The sequence below is a fragment of the Chiloscyllium punctatum genome, chromosome 6, assembly GCF_047496795.1.
Source record: "Chiloscyllium punctatum isolate Juve2018m chromosome 6, sChiPun1.3, whole genome shotgun sequence".
Classification (NCBI taxonomy): domain Eukaryota; kingdom Metazoa; phylum Chordata; class Chondrichthyes; order Orectolobiformes; family Hemiscylliidae; genus Chiloscyllium; species Chiloscyllium punctatum.
The window spans coordinates 50438056-50460834 of NC_092744.1; the positions used below are offsets into that span (position 1 = coordinate 50438056).

A 22779-nucleotide genomic window follows, 5' to 3' on the forward strand; every position below is an offset into this window, starting at 1 on the left:
ACCACCGAGGTCAGGCCTCACTGGTCTATAGCTCCCTGGCTTGTCCTTACCACCCTTATTAAACAGTGGCACCATGTTAGCCAACCTCCAGTCTTCTGGCACCTCACCTGTGACTATCGATGATACAAATATCTCAGCAAGAGGCCCAGCAATCACTTCCCTAGCTTCCCACAGAGTTCTAGGGTATACCTGATCAGGTCCTGGGATTTATCCACATTTAACCATTTCAAGACATCCAGCACTTCCTCCTCTGTAATTTGGACATTTTGCAAGATGTCACCATCTATTTCCTGACATTCTATATCTTCCATGTCTTTTTCCACAGTAAATACTGATGCAAAATACTCGTTTAGTATCTTCCCCATTTTCTGCAGCTCCACACAAAGGCCACCTTGCTGACGTTTGAGGGGCCCTATTCTGTCCTCAGTTACCCTTTTGTCCTTAATGTATTTGTAAAAACCCTTTGGATTCTCCTTAACTCTATTTGCCAAAGCTATGTCATATCCCCATTTTGCCCTCCTGATTTCCCTCTTAAGTATACTCCTACTGCCTTTATACTGTTCTAAGGATTGACTCAATCTGTCCTCTCTGTACCTAACATGTGCTTCCTTTTTATTTCTTAACCAAACCCTCAATTTCTTTAGTCATCCAATATTCCCTATGCCTACCAGCCTTTCCTTTCACCCTAACAGAAATATACTTTCTCTGGATTCTTGTCTCATTTCTGAAGGCTTCTTCCCATTTTCCAGCCGTCCCTGTACCTGCGAACATTTGTCCCCAATCAGCTTTTGAAAGTTCTTGCCTAATACTGTTGAAATTGGCCTTTCTCCAATTTAGAACTTCAACGTTTAGATCTGCCTTTTCCATCACTATTTATCTCTAATAGAATTATGGTCGCTGGCCACAAAGTGCTCCCCCACTGACACCTCAGTCACCTGCCCTGCCTTATTTCCCAAGAGTAAGTCAAGTTTTGCGCCTTCTCTAGTAGATACACCCACATACTGAATCAGAAGATTTTCTTGTGCACACTTAACAAATTCCTCTCCATCTAAACCCTTAACACTATAGGAGTCCCAGTCTATGTTTGGAAAGTTAAAATCCCCTTCCATAACTACCCTATTATTCTTACAGATAGCTGAGATCTCCTTACAAATTTGTTTCTCAATTTCCCTCTGATTATCGGGGGTCTATAATACAATCCCAATAAGGTGATCATCCCTTTCTTATTTCTCAGTTCCACCCAAATAACTTCCCTGGATGTATTTCTGGGAATATCCTCCCTTCGTACAGCTGTAATGCTATCCCTTACTAAAAACGCCACTTCCCCCTCCTCTGTTGCCTCCCTTTCTATCCTTCCTGTAGCATATGTATTCTGAAATATTAAGCTGCCAGTTCTGCCCATCCCTTAGCCATGTTTCTGTAATTGTTATGATATCCCAGTCCCATGTTCCTAACCATACCCGGAGTTCATCTGCCTTCCCTGTTAGGCCCCTTGCATTGAAATAAGTGCAGTTTAATTTATTAGTCCTACCTTGTCCCTGCCTGCCGTGTTTGACTTGCTTCTGTTCTCAACTGTACCAGTCTCAGATTGATCTCTTTCCTCACTATCTCCCTGGGTCCCACCCCCCCTCCTCCCCCACCTTACTAGTTTAAATCCTCCCGAGCAGCTCTAGCAAATTTCCCTGCCAGTATATTAGTCCCTTTCCAATTTAGGTGCAATCCGTCCTTCTTTTGGGGTCACTTCTATCCTAAAAGAAATTCCAATGATCTAAAAATGTGAATCCTTCTCCCATACACCAGCTCCTCAGCCATGCATTTGTCTGCTCTATCCCCCCATAACTGCCCTCACTATCTCATAGCACTGGGAATAATCCAGACATTACTACTCTCGAGGACCTCCTTTTTAACTCTTTGTAATCTCCCTTCAGAATTTCAACCTTTTCCCTTCTTATGTCGTTGGTTCCAATGTGGACAATGACCTCTTGCTGGCCCCTCTCCCCCATGAAAACATTCTGCACCCTCTCTGAGACATCCTTGATCCCGGCACCAGGGAAGCAACACACCATTCTGATTTTTCACTGCTGGTCACTGTCTGTACCTCAGACTTGAGAGTCCCCTAACACAGTTGATCTCTTAGAACCCGACGTACCCCTCATTGCATTACAGCCAGTCTCAATACCAGAAACTTGGCTTTTATTGCACCTTTTTTGATTACCCAGGAGCTTGGGGACCTATATTTCACCCGTGCTTTCTTTATGGCAATACCTGAGCCAGAATCAATTTACCACTCAGAACCTTTATCTCAGATGGAATAATTTGTTCTCATCCCTTGAAATTTGACAATTTTGCATTTATCCTGATGCCATGAAAAACAAGAATAGTTTCCTGACCATTTGTCGACGTCCAGACTATAGTACAATGTTGATTTAAGCACTTCGATTAGCTGAATTTTCTTAGTGTGCATAAGTTATTTTTTTTTCCCACTATCTATATTTGTTTAGGATAAATCTAGTTCAGGGCATATTTTACCCTGGCAACAAATTCCAGTCAGGTTAAAAAGCAAAAGAATAAATTCAAAATGGATCCATTTGCATGCAATATTTTTCATTGGCATTGATTGCAGGTTGGGCTAATTGAGGAGCTTATCTATCAATTAGAAGATAATTTTCTGAAGTCAAAAGCCCTGAAAACAGCTCGAAAACAGAGAAGAGAAATGAAGAAACTTAAAAGTCAGAAACTTGTTCTGTTGCCTGGTGACTCAAAGCCATCCAGAGACACCAAGGCTATCGGAAAGTCACCTACTCAGACTGATTGACAAGACAACAAAATCTCATCTTCAAATTAATGAACTATCACCTAGGAACCCTTGCTTCGGTGTTCATTGTGGAGGTATTACCTTGCCATTGGACCTTGCATAGTTGTATTGAAATGCTTCAAAACTTGAAGATAAAACTGGAATTGAAAAACTATTTTTTCAGAATTTTTTTTCACATTATATAGCTTTGTCAGTGATCAATTTAAAATATACATTCGAGAACACAATTGCACATCCATGAAACCTGGTGCTCTAATACAGTTTGATAAACTGACTGTATATAAACAATGTAGTGTACAACTGAAAACTGCACTCTCCAAAATAGTCACAAATTATTTCACTCTTTCAAATTTTGAACCCATCTCTTTGGATATGTTATAAAGCCTCCATCACAGGTGGGACTTGAACTGTTATTTTGACAGCTTCTGTGAAAGTGAATTATATAAGGCAAGTGTGGGTTTAGGTCGCAGTTGGTTGGGAAGGTAGATGACATCACTAGTGTACCAAACAAGTGACTGAGAGCTCAGGGTAGGTCATGGTCTGGTCGGGAGTTGCCAGGGGTGATCGGCGTTTGATAATTAGCTAGTCATAAAAAGAAGTTCTCTTTGGCTAACTATTAAGCTTCTGAGTTGGACCTCTCCAAAATTAATTATGAAACTTTAAGGGACTTCTTTGGCAATGCAGGGGAATTGCCCACAGGCAAATTCAAATTTCCAGGGAATTCTCAGAGGTAGCTGCACCTAGGATTTTGCAATTCAAAGTCTATGCTACTAATGGCTCTTTGGACAGCACTATAAATAATCTTCATTATTCCTTTTATTTGTATTTCCTTACACCATTCTAGTGAAACTACATGATTATGCTTTTGTCAGTATTAATACTATTTCAACAATGTAACAAAAGGTTTTAGATATGTTCCTAAATATCTTGATTACAGTTCCTCGAGGAAGGCTGCGGTTGAGAAATAAAAGAGAAACGAGTGGAAATATTTTATAATGGCATACATAATTTCCTGGTCTTAAAGGGACTGTCATTCAACTAGAAACTGAGTGTTAAAATTGACATCCCACCAGGTCTTTTTGTAACCTCTTATTTAAAATAGTCAAAAATGATCAAGAGCCTAGAACACAGGCACAGTTCTTACATTCTGAGATGGCAACTTAGGGACGTGTTCAAAATGTACAGGTGGAAATCTCCTGCCATAACATGTTATCTTCATGTTCAAGACCAAAGACAGTTACCATGAACAAAAATGGATGCTAAATCCATAATCTGACACAAGCCCATTACCATGGATGCTGAAAATCTTAAACAGCAAATGCTCAAGCAGCTCCAGTTTGGTTATATTTCCCTTCCAATAAAATTTGAAATAGGTGGATTCAGGTTTTTCTCAATTAAAACATTTTGTAGGTATTAAGTAATTTGGGTTTCAATTATGGGTTTCAATGAATTACCCAGCAGTAGAATTAACATCCAGCCTGATATTACTTCTTCAGAACAGATAAGAGTCTCATTAAGAGTTGAAAAAACAGCTTTTTATTTTTCTACACATGCTTTTGGGTTTTCTTGGTTGGCAATTGTAATTCCCATATTTCATACACAGAGGCTGATATGTTCTACTGTCCTTTGCCATTTGTTCAACATCCTGAAAAATTATGCTACAAAATTTTAATCCAGAATTAAACAACATTTGCTTCATACCTCAAAGTTAGATTTAAAGAACACGGACAATTCAGGATATACCTATATTTCTACATATCTTTTCCAAAATTGAAAAGCTAAAAATCAGGAAGATATCAAAGAGCCTCTTAGCTTTTATATGGTGAGTTATTGCAAAAGCATATTTCTTTAAAAATGTTTATTTGCATCAAGAATCAGCTTATATGGGACTACACCAAGTAAACTTTATGTACAAAAATGAGAACATCCTTCAATTAGCAGCTCAGATTATTTTGCAGATTAGATAATACAAAGTAATAACCCAGTACATAAATGCAAAAACAGACAAAAATATTTTTCTTCACAAGGAAAATTGTCAGTTAAAGTGTATTACAAAAAAGTGATTCAGGTAGATATTCAGATAGCAAAATAGTCAAAGTATAGAAATATCAAATATACAAAATAATTCTACAAAACAAATCAATGTTTAACAAATGCTAGATGAAGTTCTATAAAATGTTGCGAATTTTAATGAGGTGCACCTAGAAAAATATATCATCTTAGCATTGTACTTGACTAAATAATTTACTTTAATACATTTTATATAGTTAGAAATCATAATCAGATCTCCATTTAACCCTTTTTTTTTAAAAAAGATAGATCGTTTTGGGAAAACCTGAAAGACAACATCAACCCATAAATGTTGGCCAGAAGACTACCTTTTTATATTTCCCTTCCAATAAAATTTGAAATAGGTGGATTCAGGTTTTTCTCAATTAAAACATTTTGTAGGTATTAAGTAATTTGCACATTAAATAAAAATACTGTCTCTTTCCTGTCTTGAGATTATGGGTTTCAATGAATTACCCAGCACCTTTTGAGGCAATTTAACCAAATCCACATGTTGGGAAAATTTCAGGATCAAGCTCAACTCTTTTTATTTTTAGCCTGTTCAACTTTATTCTTTCAAGGCTCGTGTTGTTCTACCAAACTGGCTCCATTATTTGACCAAAGAATTAAGTTAAAATAATCCCTAGAAAGTTGATTATGTCAATTTAATCAATGCATTAAATGATACACATTTTAATAAAAAGGCTACAGAAGCAATGTCATAAATAAACTTGTACAAAAATGTACAAATTGAAGCAGGAAAAACAGCAATCAAAATTTCTTCAATTAGTGTTCAACCAGGTAGACAATAGTATTGTAAAAAAGATGGAACAAAGTTAAAGGAAAACAAATCCACAGTACAGTTAGCATTATCCTTCCCTTAAAAATGATGCACACTTCAAATACAATTACACTTTATATCATTTAAACTTTTACAATGGTTGCAACTGATCATAAGTATTATTTTACACATTTAGCCAATATGCAGATGCTATATCAAATGAGTTGTTGATCGACTGCAAGTGTGGTATTTTTTCTCAAATGTTGCTGGTAGACTCACCAATGAAGGCGATTGTACACCCTGTGTAAAACAAAAAAAAAATCAATTTTTGAGACTTGTGAAAATGTACTGACTTTCCAGATTAATATTTGTTCCTCCAAGGAAGCATTTCAAACTAAAGTATAGTCAAATTAGTAAAGTTGCAAATCAAGATGCAAATTTCTTAAGAGTGACAGATTTGCTTAACACAAGAATTGAACATATTATCTTCCATTTTTTTGCACCCAACATGTTTCAACCAGTTTTAAATCTAGGTCAAATGCAGAGAAAGACTCTGCATTTGACGTGAACTCAAGAGAATTCACACAGGTACAGTGTGATTTGCATATAAACACCAAATATAAATATTTAAAATACCCAAGGCTTTCCCCTCAGTTAGTTGAAGTCTATTTCATTTGGTGATTAATGTATGAGAAACCTGCTGAACAAAAATCTACATTTCCTATCGATCCATTTAATCTTGTATCATCTTGTCCGACAAAAGATCAATTTTATGCATGACAGCATGATCAAAAGTATCTAATGCTATATATTGTTTTATTGGTATGTCAAATGGAAATGCTTTCATTTCTGGTTTTCCTTTCCTTGTCTCTGAAGATTAATCACTATGGTAGCTCTTGAAATTACACGTGACTCTTCTTCAGCTCCAAGGAAGTCATACTGAACACAAAACATCAACTGTGCCTTTTTCCATAGATGCTGTCAGACCTGCCTATTCTTCCAGTTCTTCATGTGAGAGATTTCCAACATCTACAATGGCTTCACTAATTACAGCAGTTCTTGTCAACTGTTTCATATCTCACTATAAGTTGTTTTAGTTACTTCACCAGGGCATTGTGCACTTTGAACATGGGACATGGTGTAGACACTGTGTATATTTACTCATTTTGATCATTTGGCTCAACATTGTCTTTGTGTTGTTTACTGTTCTATGGTGGTAGCACCCCAAATCTGGGTCAGAAGCTTCGAGGTCAGGATGTAACTTAAGATCCACTATAGAAGGTGGATCAAAACATGGCCAAAATAGTTAATAATCAAACTCAATGTTTTCAATACTCTTAAAGCTGGCAGCAAAAGCAGGAGGATTTCCTTGTCATCTAAAATGATACAGTAGCTGCCACATACAGACTCCAAATGCTATAAAGGATTTTTCATGCAGGTTCTTGCCAGGAGCAAACAACATATGCATCCCAAGGGATTCAGACTAGGATGGAGGAGAGGAGAAATTTCTTCACCCAGAGAATGGTGAGCCTGTGGAATTCTGTACCATAGAAAGGAGTGAGGCCAAAATGTTGAATGTTTTCAAGGAGTTAGATGTAATTCTTAGGTGTCAATGGGTTTGGGAAGAAAGTGGAACAGGGTACTGAGTTAGATGATCAGCCATGATCATAGTCAATGGCAGAGCAGGCTGAAAGAAGAGGGTCAAATAGAAAATAGGAACACGAGTGATCCATGTTTCTACCACAAACTGTATAGAATGAATCTACCAAACCCCAGATGTCAGAAATTCACCTCTGGCTATTTAGACTGTGTTACATTCATTTTGAACATAAGGCAAAGAACACAAAGAACAGCACAGCACAGGAACTGACCTGCACAAACACATGATGCCTGTCTAAACTAAGAGCCTTTTGCCTCCACAGTCCTTATCCCTCTATCCCCAGCCTATTAAATGTATCTGTCAAGATGCCTCTTAAATGTTGCTCTTATATCTGCTTCTACCATCTCCTATGGCAGCACATTCTAGTCGGTCTCTCATCTTCATCAAATTGACCCCTATAACTTAAATTTATGTCCTAGTAATTGACATTTCTACTCTGGTGGTGGTGATTGTTGGAGTGGGTTGAAAGAGGGGCTGGCTGACTTCCCCATTCTATCTATGCCCTTCAATTTTGTACACCTCGGTCAGGTCACCTCTTAGCTTCCAACAAACTGAGTTTGTCCCATCTCTCCTCAGACCTAATACCCTCAAAAGGCAAGATCTTGGTAAGCCACTTCTGTGTCCTTTCCAAAGCCCCCACGTCCTTCTTATAGTAGAAGAACCAGAACTATACACAGTATTCCAAATAAGGCCTATCTAAAAACTTCTACACAGCTAGATGTCTTGCCTATTATTATTATTATTATTTAAATAAAAACACTATGCCCTGACTGATGTCACAAGCATGTCACACAGCTCGTGACCATCTCATTCACTTGTGTTGCCACTTCCAGGGAACTATGGGCCTGTATATGTTAATGCTCCCAAGGATTCTGCCATCTAAAATGTATACTTCCCTCCTGGTTTGAACCTTACAAACTCCATCAGATTACATCTATTTTGAATTAAATTCCATCTGTAATTTCTCCACCCAAGTTTCTAGCCTCTGTGTATCCTGCTGTAATCTCTGGCCTTGTGGGTTATTTTCAAACTTACTAATCAGATCATCTACATTCTCTTCAAAAATCATTTATGTTACAATCAACAGGGTCCCGGCATTGATCCCTGCAGAACAGCACTGATCACAGATCTCCCAGTCAGCAAAACACCCTTCCACTGAGACTCTGCCTTTTACATTCTTGTATCCATTTTACCAGTTCACTGCAGACCCCATGCAACTTCACCTTCTGCATCAATCTGCCATGATGAATCTTGTCAAAGGCCTTGCTAAAGTCCATATAGACAACATCCACTATTCTGCCCTCAATCATTTTTATCACTTGCTCAAAAAACTCAAAACATTTGAAACATTGATAGACCCTCCTGCAGAAGCTCCTGCAATAAAGGCAAGACCTGATAAAGCAGCTTATCGGAATGGAGGAGAGAGGAGAATAAAAGTTTCCTGCCACAACTGTGGTCAACAGGGACACTTTGCAAGAGAATGTAGGGCCCCACGAGCAGGGAACAATGTAAAATATTGCAGCCACTGCAACAGAATAGAACACATAGAAGCAGTGTGCTGGGAAAAGCATGGGGCACCCCAAAACACCACCCGGAACACTGCAGAACCACGGGGATCCTGAGGTCAGCAGAGTTGACAATCTGCTCTCTCCATTCATGAGGGTAAGGGAGAGGGGATCATGAAAATATGTAGAAGGGTCACCCCAAACAGGATGGGCTGTGGTAAGTGATAAGTTAGAAACAGTTATTTCCGGAAGGATTGATGGAAGTCAGTCCACACCAGGTAGCAGAACTGGTAGCACTTGCCAAAACAATGGAATTAGCAAAAGGAAAAACTGTGAATATATATACAGTCAATATGCTTTCGGTGTAGTCCATGACTACATGGTAGCATGGGATAGAAGAGGGTTCACCACTCTCCTATCAGACACCAATTGAGAATTCAATTGAGAACTGCTGTGCTCTTCCAGCACCACTAATCCAGAATCTGGTTTCCAGCATCTGCAGTCATTGATTTTACCTTGTAAATTCAAAGGAAACCAGGCAACAGACCGAGCAGTTCAGAAAGCCCAAGAACAAGAAGCCATTGAGGAGGCTGCAATAGCCACTATTAAATTAGCAAAAGACACTGTCCAAATTCAGCAACTACAGGAGGACAGCCCACAGGAAGAGAGAGAAATGGAAACTGCAGGGGGCATTCAAAAGGAGAGGGTGGTGTCTACAGGCAAGCAGACAAGGTGGTAGCACCAGCGTGTATACAGAACACACTACTTGAACTGCACCAAGGGCTCTCCTATATAGCTAGAGAGACCATAATAGCAAGCCTGAGGAGTGTGTGGTGGTGGAAGGGAATGGGAAGAAACATGGCCAAGTACTGCCACAGATGCATGGTTTGTGCACAACATAACCCAGGGAGACCCATAAAAGTTAGGATGGGACACCAGCCCAGACCTAGGACACCCTAGAAACACCTGCAGATAGATTTTGCAGTGCCACTACCACCCTCCCGTGGGTAAACATACTGCTTGGTCATCACTGGCCAATTCAGCCAGTGGGTAGAGGGATTTCCGACCAAAAGCTGCACTGCAACCACTGTGGCCACAATATTAGCGAAGGTGGTAATCCCTAGGGGGGGGGGGGGGGGGGGGGGGGGGGGGGCGGCGGGGCGGCGAGCAATGGTGTATCCTGCCAGATGACTTCAACTAAGGGACACATTTTACAGGCAAAGTTATGAAGACTGTCTGCCAATTACTCAGACAACTGGACTAACACCATATGAATTAATGACTGGGTGAGCAATGTAGTTACGAGACAATAAATCATAAGTGGCACCAATGTGGGTCCACTAAAAGACAAAATTCAGTGGTATGTGATAGAATTAAATGCCCAATTGAAAAGGATGCAGAAATCTGTAATTGATAAACAGGACAAAAAAAAGGACAAGGCAGAGGAACTTGAAATCTGCCCTGAGATCCCAGCAACAGGAAGCTGCGGCCTGGTGCGAACACTGCCCGACAAGCCAGGCTTCACCCCAAAATGGAATGGGCCATACGACATGGTAATAAATGGGGGCATCTGTGCCTGCACAGATATTAAAAGGAAAAAGCACATGGAAGCACTGGACCCAACTAAAAACATTCAAAGACACTGATGACTAAACTAATGGCATTAACCATTCCTCAGGTGCAGGGAGGAACAGCAGACAAGCCAGTCAGAGTTGGCAAGTAATACAGAGTTGGCTGAACTCCGACTCTACACACAGCAGACTACCAATTAGCACAGCAAGGGGAAGTTTGTACAAATTATTAGTGACAATTGTATTGCCCATGTTATTGATGGCTCTTATAACATTATAGAAGCCATCATCAAAAATATCAGAGACCAGCTAGATAACTTCTGACAGGGAGCCACAATAACAGACAGCTGGCTAAATTGGTTGCTAGGTAAATCTTGGGGATCCTATTTGGCACACAGGTTAGTTCTCCTTATTGCAGTCATGCTAGTATTCTGTGTGGGCCTCGGGTGTTTAAAGCACTGCTGTAAGACACGACTGATGAGAACGGTGCCAGCAGCGAGTGTCACCATGAAAGAACCTTTAACAAAATTGGCACTCCGTGATATCCCTTGGAAGGAGGAGCTCCTAGAGATTACCTACCGCTACATGTAAATTGGGTAGCCTGCAGGAGATCTCCAAAGTTGCCTCCTTGACCACAAAAGGGGGAAATGAAGTGGGACATGGCATGGGGCAGGTTGACAGACACACAAGACGGCTGCTGAGCCACAAGTTTGCCATTTGACACACAAGATGGGTCGCCAGACCAAAGCAAACACAGACACTGCCTGGGGCCACCAAGATGTCAGCACAGAAAGAGTGATTAGCACCGATTGCTACAGTAATGGACTTCTGCGCAGACATTGACCGCACTAAAACGATCAACGATTCTGCAATGTTTACAATAAACAAACTATGTTACAAAGACAATAACCTCATCACTGACTGATGATATTACAAAATGTATAAAAGTATCTGGACATGGGCTCCAGGTTGAGAGAAGAATCACCGCTGACCACTGTGCTGCTGGTGTCTCTCTCTCCCTGGAGATCCAGTATTTCCTTGTACAATAAACTGTCATTGAACCCCAACTCTGACTAAGAGGCTGGTGATTTTCCCCACAACAGTCCCTGAAATGTCCTCTGAGTGAAATTTCAATCACTTGGTCAGGATCATTTGTCAATACCAGGCCTAATACAGCCCCTCCCCTAGTTGAATTATTTATGTATTGATTCAAGAAACCCTCCTGGGCACACTGAACAAGTTATCCCTGTCCAAGTCCCTGGTGCTCAGGGAGTCCCAGTTAACATTTAGAAAGTTAAAAATCACCCATCAGAACAACCTGTTGTTTTCAAATCTTGCCATGGCTGGTGAACATTTATTGTCTATCCATACTTGCCCTCGAGAATGTGGTTCGGAGCTGCCTGCTTGAACTGCTGCAGTCTACCTGCTGTGAGTTTACCCACAATGCCATGAGGGAAAGAATTCCTGGATTTTAACCCAGCAACAGTGAAGGTGATATATTTCAAGTCAGCATGGTGAGTAGCTTGGAGGGGAATCGCAGGTGGTGTTTCCTTCTTGATGCAAGTGGTTGTGGGTTTGGAAAGTGCTGTCGGAGGACCTTTATTGAATTTCTGCGGTGCATCTTGTAAATAGTACACACTGCTGCTCAGTGTCAGTGGTGGAGGGAGTGGATGCATGTCAGTCAAGTAGGAAGTATTCCATCACACTCTAAACTAGTGTCTTGTAGATGATCGACAGAGGGTTTTGGGGAGTTATTTGCTGCAGTATTTCTGGTCTCTGACCTGCTCTTGTGGTGCCTGTGTTTATGTGATGAGTCCAGTTGAGTTTTTCGCCAATGATAACTACTAGTATGTTGATAGTGGGAAGGCGATGGCCTAGACTATTCATCCAGAAATTCAGCTAATGCTTTGGGGACCGAGGTTCAAATGATGGGATTTGAATTCAATTTAAAAGCTCGAATTAAGAATTTACTGATGACCATGAAATCATAACTGATTGTTACAAAACCCATCTGGTTTGCTAATGTGCTTCAGGGAAGGAAATCTACTACCCACACCTGGTCTGACCTACATGTGACTCCAGACTTATAGTCATGTGATTGAACCTCAATTGTCTAGCAAGTCAATCAGTTGTACCAAATCACTACAAAGTCTCAGCTATAACCTGATGAAATATTCCTTCCGTTTTTGCCTAGTGGCTGTCAGGCGAGGCCTGTATTTCAACTTTCAGGTGCTGGTTTCCTGAATGTCACCCCTACCTGTCATTCTAAGTGCTGGTCTCAGATTTGGAAGATGCTATTGAATGAAGCGGAGAGATTTTCTGAAGTTGTTTAAATCTTGTTTAAATGATGTACAATCCTGCCACTGTGCATAGGTGATAGAGATAGTTAAAGTTTATTGTGATGGGTTGGGTTGCCAATCAATTGAAAGTTTTACATGGGTGGTGTCAAGCTTATTGCACCATGTTAAAGTTGCATTCATCCACACAAGTAAAGAGTACTCCCTCATACTCTTTGGTGGCAAACTCCAAAAGAAAAACAAGGTACTTTATTCCCTCCCAAATTCCTAACTGCTAACCAGCTTTTGTAACCACAGTATTTAGAATGATAGTGCAGTTTAGTTTCTGGCCAATGGTAATTCCAGGATGTTGATCTTGGGGAAATTCAGCAAAAGTAACTCTATTGAATATCAAAGGGAGATAATTAGGTTCTCTCGTTTGACATGGGCACTGGCGGACACTAGTGGAACGCAAGTGTTGCTTTAGTGTCGACACATCTACAGGATGTCAGCACCAAATGCTTCAAAATCAGAGAAGGGGCAAGTGATACTGAAGACTGCAGTCCTTACCTTCCCAAGTTCTAATCTTATAGTGGAAGAAAGGTCATTACTGAAGCAATTTAAAGTAGTTAGGACTAGGATAAAGTCAGGAGGAATCCCTACAGCATTGTCTGAAAGACCAAAAAAAAATCAGTCCCTAACATTTCCTCGAAGCTTCATGCATATGCAGCTGCTCCAATGTTCTGCGCACAGTGACCGATATTGGCATACTGATCATAGCACTGACTTCAGATTCTGGAAGTCGCTGCAATGGATGGGTCTCTGAGCCCATCCAGCCTATAAGAAAATTAGAGGAAACACTGTTGGTCTCCCACAACCATCTTCTTTTGTATTGGATATAACTCTCATTCTTTAATAGCTCCTCTTCTTCACCCTTGATCTTTCTCTTTTAACACAACCAATTCTCACCAATGACTTGGAGAGGAGCTCCTTGTTAACATGCCAACTTGATATCAAGGACAATCATTCTCAGCTCACTTTTGAAATTCAGTTCTTTTGTACATGTTTAGACCAAGGCAATAAATGTGGTTTATAGTAAATTATAGCAAGAACACTTTAAAATCCAAAGACAACAATGGATTCTAATAAAGAACCAAACAGCAGGTGCACTTTAAGTTGACCAAATCGATATCATTTTAAGGCCTGTTTCCTCATATTATGTTTGTTTTTTTGGCCTTACATTGTTGTATACACTCCCACAAAGGTTGCCTCCCAGAGTTCTGTCCCCTGGCCTTGTTTCTGTTCTTATTTTGTCATTGAAGCCATTGCCGTCTCCAGGCTGCTGATCTGAGCTCGGGCACCAACTCATAGCAGAAATTGGTCAGTGCAATGACTCTGCCACTAGATGGCATCTGATAAATTTAAGTGTACAGGAGCATACTACTTTAAATACTACACTAGTATGTGCTGTTTGGAATTTTTTATTCTGCAAGCAATTTTAGAGAATTCACAGTTCTGCACTCACTGGTTATAGATTTTCAACTTTTTTTTGCTTATGGGAAAGGTCTAAAGGAACACTCACATTGATTTGTATGAGAGTTTATGATTTACTTAAAGACTCAATTTTCAGAAATGAAACCATAAATTATATAAATCAAAAGTTAAAAATCACAACACCAGGTTATATCCAACAGGTTTAATTGGAAGCACACTAGCTTTCAGAGCGATGCTCCTTCATCAGGTGATAGCGGAGGGCTCAATCATAACAGAATTTATAGCAAAAATTTACAGTGTGATGTAACTGAAATTATACATTGAAAAATTGATTGTCTGTTAAGCCTTTCATCTTTAGAATAGTGATAGTTTCCGGTGTTCTCCATCTATGCCATGATGTTTAGATTAATTCTAATCTTAAAAAGTGAGATAACGGAGTTTTACATAAATTCATGCAGTTTTTGAGCAAAGTACAATGTAACTCTGCAAGTACAAATTCACACTACAAAATGTGTGCGCATGTGGGTCTTTGTCTGTGCGAGTGTCTCTGTCTGGGGTGGGGAGTGTGTGTAGTGTGTAGTCCCTCAACAGGAACCTTGGGTTCATGTCACATTACAGGTGATCACTATTGCACTACACACAGATTTACACACACACACACACACACACACACACACACACACACACACTCTCTTTCTCACACCTCAACCCCCACCCCAGACAAACAAAGACACATTTTATGGGGTGAATTTGTACTTGCAGAGTTACATTGTACTTTGCTCAAAAACTGCATGAATTCATGTAAAACACCGTTATCTCACTTTTTAGATTAGAATCAATCTAAACATCATGGCATAGACAGGGAACACAGGGGTCCAACACCTTCAACATATTGTCTAGCTATCACCATTGTTAACAGCTAACCTGAGAATGCAACTTTTTTAAAAAAAAGGTTTTGTGATTTACACATGAAAGTGAAACGATCACTGTATTCTAACAGATGAAAGGCTTAACAGACAATCAATTTTTCAATGTATAATTTCAGTTACATCACACTAAATTTTTCTATAAATTCTGTGTTACGATCGAGCCCTCCACAATCACCTGAAGGTGCGTCGCTCCGAAAGCTAGTGTGCTTCCAATTAAACCTGTTGGATATAACCTGGTGTTGAGAGATTTTTAACTTTGTACACCCCAGTCCAATACCGGCATCTCCAAAATCATATATAAAAATCAACATTCTTATTGCATTTAATTTTATTTAAAAATAATTGCAGTGAAACATTGCATATTTTAACAACAATTTCCACTGTACCAGTGCAACAAGCAAAAATAATTCTTTGATTAGGTTAAACAAAATAACCAACTGCTCTGTATACATTTGCTAAACTGAAATGTTAGTTTTAATAGTCGCCAATTTGTTTTCGATTTTTTTAAAAAATAGGAATAAAATCTACAGATTACTAGGAAAAAATCCAAAATGTTCAACTTGAAAATAATTTTATTGGTTTACTTTAAAGTTAGGTAATTGCCTGTAACTACCGTGCAAAAGCTGAACAGCTTGAAAGAACATGCTGAAATTCAAATTTATGCATGCACAACACAAAATTTTGAAAAGCAAGTGGCATTCTCTTAGGAATAAGAAATGTGTCTTGTACTTACCACTAACGAAGATGTGCTGGCCAATCGACTACCCAGGTAAGTTCCATTACTTGTTGGGCTCTTTGTATCAGGGGTACTGTGGACCATCAGAGCTCGTTGCAAAACTCTCTTCGGTGTTTTAGTAAATGAGAATGCTCTTGTAACCTGGACAAACAAAATGGTTTTATTGTACCATTAAAATCATAATATATACTAAAAGGCAGAGAAAGTCATTTTGAATCGACAATCATTTGGTGTCTAAATACAGCAGGAAATCTAAGTGTTAAGGAGACAGGTTTGTATTTGGAGTTTGAGATGAAGGCAAAAAAAAAAAAGACTATTTAGGCACGGTTGGTGAGGGAAGCAGCGAAAAAAAAAACAAAGCTAGAATTGAACTGCATACATTAAGTTAGAGTCTATTTCCTATATTCTCAGACTGAGTCTGAGATGTACAGCATGGAACCAGACTCTCTGGTCCAACTTACAATTGTGTTATCCACAACCACTTGATGAAGGAGCAGCGCTCCGAAAGCTAGTGCTTCCAATTAAACCTGTTGGACTATAAGCTGTTGTGTGATTTTTATCTTTGTACACACCAGTCCAACACTGGTATCTCCGAATCATGCCCAAGATTGGTTCAGTTGAGATACCAACAGCGTCAAAATTTAGTACAGGATGCTTACTTAAACAGTTGTTTAGTTATACAATTAAATAGGTTTTAGTCAATGTAAACATTTAAACAAATTATGTTTGAGCCAGAACTGCAAAATTGTACAATTTAAGCACATCAAGATACAATTTGTCATAGAGTTAGAGATGTACACCACGGAAACAGACCCTTCGGTCCAATACACCAACTAGATATTCGAACCTAATCTAGTCCCATTTGCCAGCGGTTGGCCCACATCCCTCTAAACCCTTCCTATTAAAAGGCATCTGGACGGGCATATGAAATGTTGTAATTGTACCACCTCCACCATTTTCTCTGGCAGCTCATTCCATACACACACCATGTGAAAAAACTTCCCCTTACGTCTCTTAAATTTGTCTCTGTCCCCCTAATTCTGTGCCTTCTACTTCCAGATTCCCTCACCCCAGGGAAAAGACTTGTCTATTCATCCTGTCTATGCCCCTCGATTTTATAAACCTCTAAGGTCACCCCTCAGTCTTCGACGCTCCAAGGAAGACAGCCCCAACCTAGTCAACCTCTCCCTTTAGCTCACAACCTCCAACCCTGGCAACATCTTTGTAAATCTTTTCTGAACCCTTTCAAGTTTCACAACATCCTTCCGATAGAAGGGAGACCAGAAATTGACTTGTGTTGAAACAAGCAGCATAGGATATAAAAAGTTACAATTTATTTGGCCAATGCTTACATGTATTCCCCATGTGTGGATACTAATTCAAGCTCGGATTCAACCACAAATTTGTTTCTTCTAACATCATTCATATCAATTTCAAAACTACAGTACAAACATTATCACACACAATTCATCTTGGAACAAAGTAGTACAAGTTTCAGTAAAGCCCTTAGGTGTATAGGACTAGAAATATAATCAGAATCAGAATCCCTACAGTGTGGAAAAAGCCCTTCAGCCCAACAAGCCCACACCGACCTTCTGAAGAGTAACCCACCCAGACCCATTCCCCTGCTCTATATTTATCCCTGACTAAACACACCTAATCTACATACCCCTGAACACTATGGGCAATTTAGCATGGTCAATTCATCTAACCTACACATCTTTGGACTGTGGGAGGAAACCCACACAGACATTGGGGGGCGGGGGGAAAGAAAGGAGGAAAACATGCAAGCTCCACACAGACAGACAGTCGCACGAGGCAGGAATCAAACCTTGGTCCCTGGCGCTAAGAAGCAGCAGTGCTAACTGCTGAGCCATCATGCCACCCCCAAAGACAGGAACTCAATTTCAAGACTAAAGTTCATGCAGCCAATTAAACATTTTGGTCGTGCCTATAACTCATTTAACAACTATCCATTATTATGTGGATGTTAAATTTGATTTGTAGAAAGAAAGTGGAGCATAATTATTCTTCAAAATAAGTTTCCAAACTTAATTCTATGTAACAGTAACCTTCATTCTCCAAATGTTTAATGATGTTCACAAAATAGTATAGAAACAAGCTATTCTTGTATTTTTTACTTGTAAAATGGAGGATAGGAAATAGTGGACAATAAAACAATTTAAAAACACAGATAGATGGAGAGTGATAAAAACAGCAAAATATGCTAACACAAATATGCAAAAACATATATTTTGCCTAAGCAACTAATGAACACTACCATTTTAAAAGTTCAAACCATCGCCTTATGGATAGTGTTTGTTTAAACACATCTGAATTGGCCTAAATTAATATCAACTGAAAGTACCTCTGGAGAATACCAATTCAGTTCAACACACCTTTAAGTAGCAGGTTTCAACTTTTAATCAGCTTTTATTTGTTGATCGGTTTCTTTAATTCTTGATTAAAAAAAATACCTTCTTTGAGGTTTTTTTAAATGCTCTTGATGCTCTGCTTAATGTGCTATCCACGTCTTTTGTGTTGACTTCGAGACACTCTGGGTCAGTGTTAAAAATAATATTTTCCTAGAAGAGAACAAAATCATTAGGTTATGACAAGCCTATAATTGTGTAGATAAAAACACAAGTCAGAGCCATAGAGATGTACAGGATGGAAACAGACCCTTTGGTCCAACTCGTCCATGCCAAGTAGATTAGGTTGGATTATCTAGTCCCACCTGCCAGCACTTGGCCCACATCCCTCCAAACCCTTCCTATTCATATACCCATCCAGATGGCTCTTAAATGTTGCCATTGTACTAGCCTCCACCACTTCCTCTGGCTGCTCATTCCATACGTGTACCATTCTCTGTGAAAAACATTGTCCCTTAGGTCTCCTTTATATCTTTCCCCTCTCACCTTAAACCTATGCCTTCTAGTTCTGGACTCCCCCCACCCCAGGGAAAAAAGACTTTGTCTATTTATACTATACATGCCCCTCATGATTTTATAAACCTCTATAAAGGTCACCCCTCAGCCTCCGATGCTCCAGGGAGAACAGCCCTAGCTATTTGACCCCTCCCTACAGCTCAAAAATCCAACGCTGGCAAGTGATTGATTACAATCACTTACGTACGATAAAGTTTTTTTGTAGAGCAGCTGAAGGAATGTGCACACAGGAAGAAAAGCACCACTACCAAACAAAGACTTACTCCATTAAGGCTACAACCCTTCATAAACTTGTTCAACGTTTCATTATGATCGCAGGTTGGGAAGGTGGTGCAGTGTCCCAAGAAAATAGATTCCTTCTTTGTTTTTAACTGAAATTCTTAAAAAGATGCCCATGAGTGGCCAAAGAGAAAAATAAATTTTGCATACAGAAATAATATGCACATTGTACCACTAAGTGACAAAGAAATGTATTATGTGCGGTCAGAAAATTATATCACATTTTATAGTCTGTTGTGACATGGAAATCCTGCTCAGACTCTCCAAATAATTAGAATTGCAAAAGATGAATTGTAAGATGAATAGACTCAAAAGTTAAAAAAAAAGAGCTCAACAGCCACTTGACCAGCTGACATTTCAGGGTACATTATCCAAGAAACATAATACAACTTTACTGAACTCAGAGAAACTGAGTGTGAAGAGGAATGAATGGGAGGGCAAAGAAATGGAGCAACTTGGAAGGGGCTAGATTTTCACTCAACTGATTTGACGTGAAGTATCTTTTTAGAACTGTTGGCTTGGACCCAATACCAAATTTTCAATCCATTCCCAGGCTTTGTAATTTTTGCTACATCCTTTTAAAGATACAAGCTAGTTCAGGTCATAGTCCTCCATCAGACGCAACTTATTCCATTGCAAAGGTCAGTATGGCCTACTCTTCCGCAACCCTCTGAGAAAGCCTTAAACTCAGGGTTAGAGCGGCAGACTACTGAAGGTTCGGATTGGTTTATTGAAAGAGTTAGCCAGTAAATACTCAAGGAATTTTTTAAAAATCCAAGTTCAACATGTTAGTTAACAATATAATCACAGTCACCGGGTTTCTCACATCACCATTGATCCTAAGCACTCACCCACTTCCTTGGCACTTGAAATAGGATTTAGTCTAGCTAACTGAGTGAAACTAATAGTTTGCCATTTTCAGCTCAACTGGTCGGAAAACTAAAACGTTTCCTGGGTAGCAGCTTAACAAAAAGGCCAAACATTGCCCGCAACAGAATATTTTCTCCAAAGCTTTCCCAAAAATGACCCAAAATCACAGATTTTTTTAATATCCCCAATGACAAAAAGTGTCGCATTGCAGTCCCCATGCCCTCCTGCAGATTAATTAGGTAAAAATCTTTTAGCGGGTAAATTGAAAAGTAGGATGTAAAAACAGCTCATGGTTCCTTAGTCATTTCACTGATCTTTCCTGAATGGTTGTTTTGTGGAACTGGATCCTTTCAAAATTACTACATGTCATGCAGCATTGTAAAAACAAAAAGCCAAAAAGTGCTTCAGAGATGCAAAGAAAAAGAAACAAGCTGGACTAAAGAAGAAATTAGGAAAGGTGATCAAAATCTTTAAGAGATGAGCATCCTGGAAGATCTTGGGAGGGAAAAGAAAAGGAACATGGAGCATCAGGGACAAAAAATAAATCCAGAGCAGAGAACCAAGGAAACCTCTGGAAAGGTTATAATTACAAGGCGCATTCAAGATCAAATTAGAATCAGATTTAATGAGTAGCAGCTGTAGGTAACAGATTTCAGAAATGTGGCAACCATAAAAGAGGCAAGAAAGGAAAGAGTAACATGACAATTCAAGAGCTGGAAAGCAGTGGATGGACAAGCATGCAATCATTTGCAGGCAGGCACAAACCAAGAGACTTGGAGGCAGCTGTACTGTAGAGAAAAGCATTACAGTAAAAGGGGCACCTCAGGTTCTGGCTCAAACCAAAACAAAATTTGACTTCATTTTAAAAGAATCATAATAAAGCAAAAATTAAATTAACATTAAAATTAAAAATCACTCCTGGCACAAAAATTGAATTAATTGAATTAACTAAAAGACATAGGCACTTTAGCGTTTTTACAAAGGAGTATGCTTTCTTAATCACATGCAACAAAAATGGTTTGAACTGAATGGCTGTCTGAAAAATAAAATGTGCCAATTCATTATGCTTAGCTTCCAAATTCAAACACATTATAATGTTCATGTCAGGTCACAGCCATTGCTGTGTGCAATAGGCAAAATTTGAAGTATCGAAGATGAATCTTAGTGTGCAGTTCTCAATTACTAATTAATGAGCACTAAGAAAATTGACCATGCTAGTTCCTTACACCGCTGTCCTTACTGTCCAAACACATCCATGAAAAAAAACTTTTGACTTACTGCATCTGCCTTGCAAATTGTGTTTGCCACATGTCGACAAAGCAGTCTTAACCAATGATCCTTCTTGGGTTCTTCCATTATTAATTGGAAACTAAACAGTAGGTTTGATTGTTCTGTTGGAGGTCGTACCACCAAGGCAAAAGCACTGCGGCAATCTGTAACACAACCGCTGACAGCTTTGTTTAGAATATCACAACCACTGATGAAGCTAAAGCTACCCATGAATTAGCTACTGAATTTTTAAAAACCTTGCAATTGAGAGCAAATTAGATTTAAAAAAATTAATAGATTTACTACATCCCAAATAGTGAAAGCAACACTTCATTGTTTTTAATATTTTAAGTTAATATTGTAATATAGCTAGAAATGTTAATATGACAACTGAAACGCTTTGTACCATTGAGCCAAATACAAAAACACAAAATTGGGAAATTGCCAACAGGTGCAATTTTGCCTTCACTTGTTCATCATTTATCGATAAAGCCCAGACACCAACCCATTTCTTTCCCCCCTCCCCCACCCCACATTGGGGCAGATTAAGGCCAACAAACCCAGGAGCAGGATGCACTGCTTTGCCAGTCAGGAAATCTGCCACTGTTCTCACATGCAGAGAAAATTGCTGGGATTTACAGATATACTATGTGTAAGCGATGGAAAAATTGCACCAACTGGTAAATTCCCAACCTCCGTTTTCTTTGTGTCTTTAACTCTTGTGGCACTTGGGATGACAACGACGACGACTGACATCAACAACAACAGAATTTAATCATATCAATATGTCCTGATATATTACACTCAGTCCTCTTAAAACTGTAGGAAGTGAGCACATCTGCTGGGTGAGAAAGTATATTTTTTAATGGCTTTGAACAAGCAAAGAATTGAAAAAAAAAAGAAAGCTAAACGTACACAACAAGATCTCAGCAAGTAGTAATTTATTTTTCATTGACTTGCCTCCTTCATGGCAGTAACTTTCAAGCAACTTAATCTGGGATTGTCAAATCAACAGCAAAAATTAGGAAGTTGAAATTCCGTATTTCAAAGAGAATTTAGTATTACATCAACGTGTTGTGTGCTAAGACAACATTGAACTTGACTGTATTAATCCTTACAAGGTGCCTGACAACGTCCACTAACACAGCTGGTCATTTAAGTGAGGTTAATGGAAGGCATCATAAAACAACCAAGCAAAAGAGTGCATTACTGTAATGGAAATTGTTAATTGTGCTGTTGCCTAACTTTGAACAAGAGAGCATGCATTACATAGTGTTGCACAGCTGTATTGAATGCTATCTCTAGTAACAGGAAGTAAATAGATATTCCCCAAAAGATTATCTTTAAATCAATGTCAGCAGTTATAATTTCATATTGATACCATTGTGCATTATTTGTAGACATTGAGAACACATACAAACAGGTAGTTGTCCTAAATTCATGCAGTAGTCATTTTTTTAAACAATAAAATGAAACTTATTTTAAAGGCTTCCAAATGCAAATCCAAGTCTCAATCTCTTAGTATTGTCAATTGATGCAGGTTTATTACATTTTATAGGTCCTGGGTAATATTGTCTGGAAGTAGTTAATTCTTGCA

At 39.1% G+C, this 22779-nt stretch overlaps 2 protein-coding genes across 4 annotated transcripts in view; one reads left to right on the plus strand and one right to left on the minus strand.

Moving 5' to 3' along the window:
- The window catches only part of LOC140478417 (spermatogenesis-associated protein 16-like), a 131120-nt gene extending 128305 nt beyond the window's left edge, over window positions 1-2815 (plus strand). The window contains exon 11 of the mRNA XM_072571684.1: window positions 2624-2815. Within this exon, the coding sequence (XP_072427785.1) occupies window positions 2624-2815 (192 nt within the window). The remainder of the gene's footprint in view (window positions 1-2623) is intronic.
- Window positions 2816-4720: 1905 nt separating this feature from the next.
- ect2 (epithelial cell transforming 2) overlaps window positions 4721-22779 on the minus strand; it is a 76790-nt gene continuing 58731 nt past the window's right edge. For 2 of the 3 annotated variants that reach the window (XM_072572607.1, XM_072572605.1), the window contains 4 exons: window positions 21192-21346; window positions 18294-18401; window positions 15814-15957; window positions 4721-5945 (listed from right to left, as the gene is read on the minus strand). In XM_072572607.1, coding sequence (XP_072428708.1) covers window positions 5856-5945; window positions 15814-15957; window positions 18294-18401; window positions 21192-21346 — 497 coding nt within the window. In that variant the 3' untranslated portion in view covers window positions 4721-5855. Of the gene's footprint in view, window positions 5946-15813; window positions 15958-18215; window positions 18402-21191; window positions 21347-22779 lie in introns of those variants that run through there. The other variant, XR_011960907.1, reaches the window with a different exon arrangement.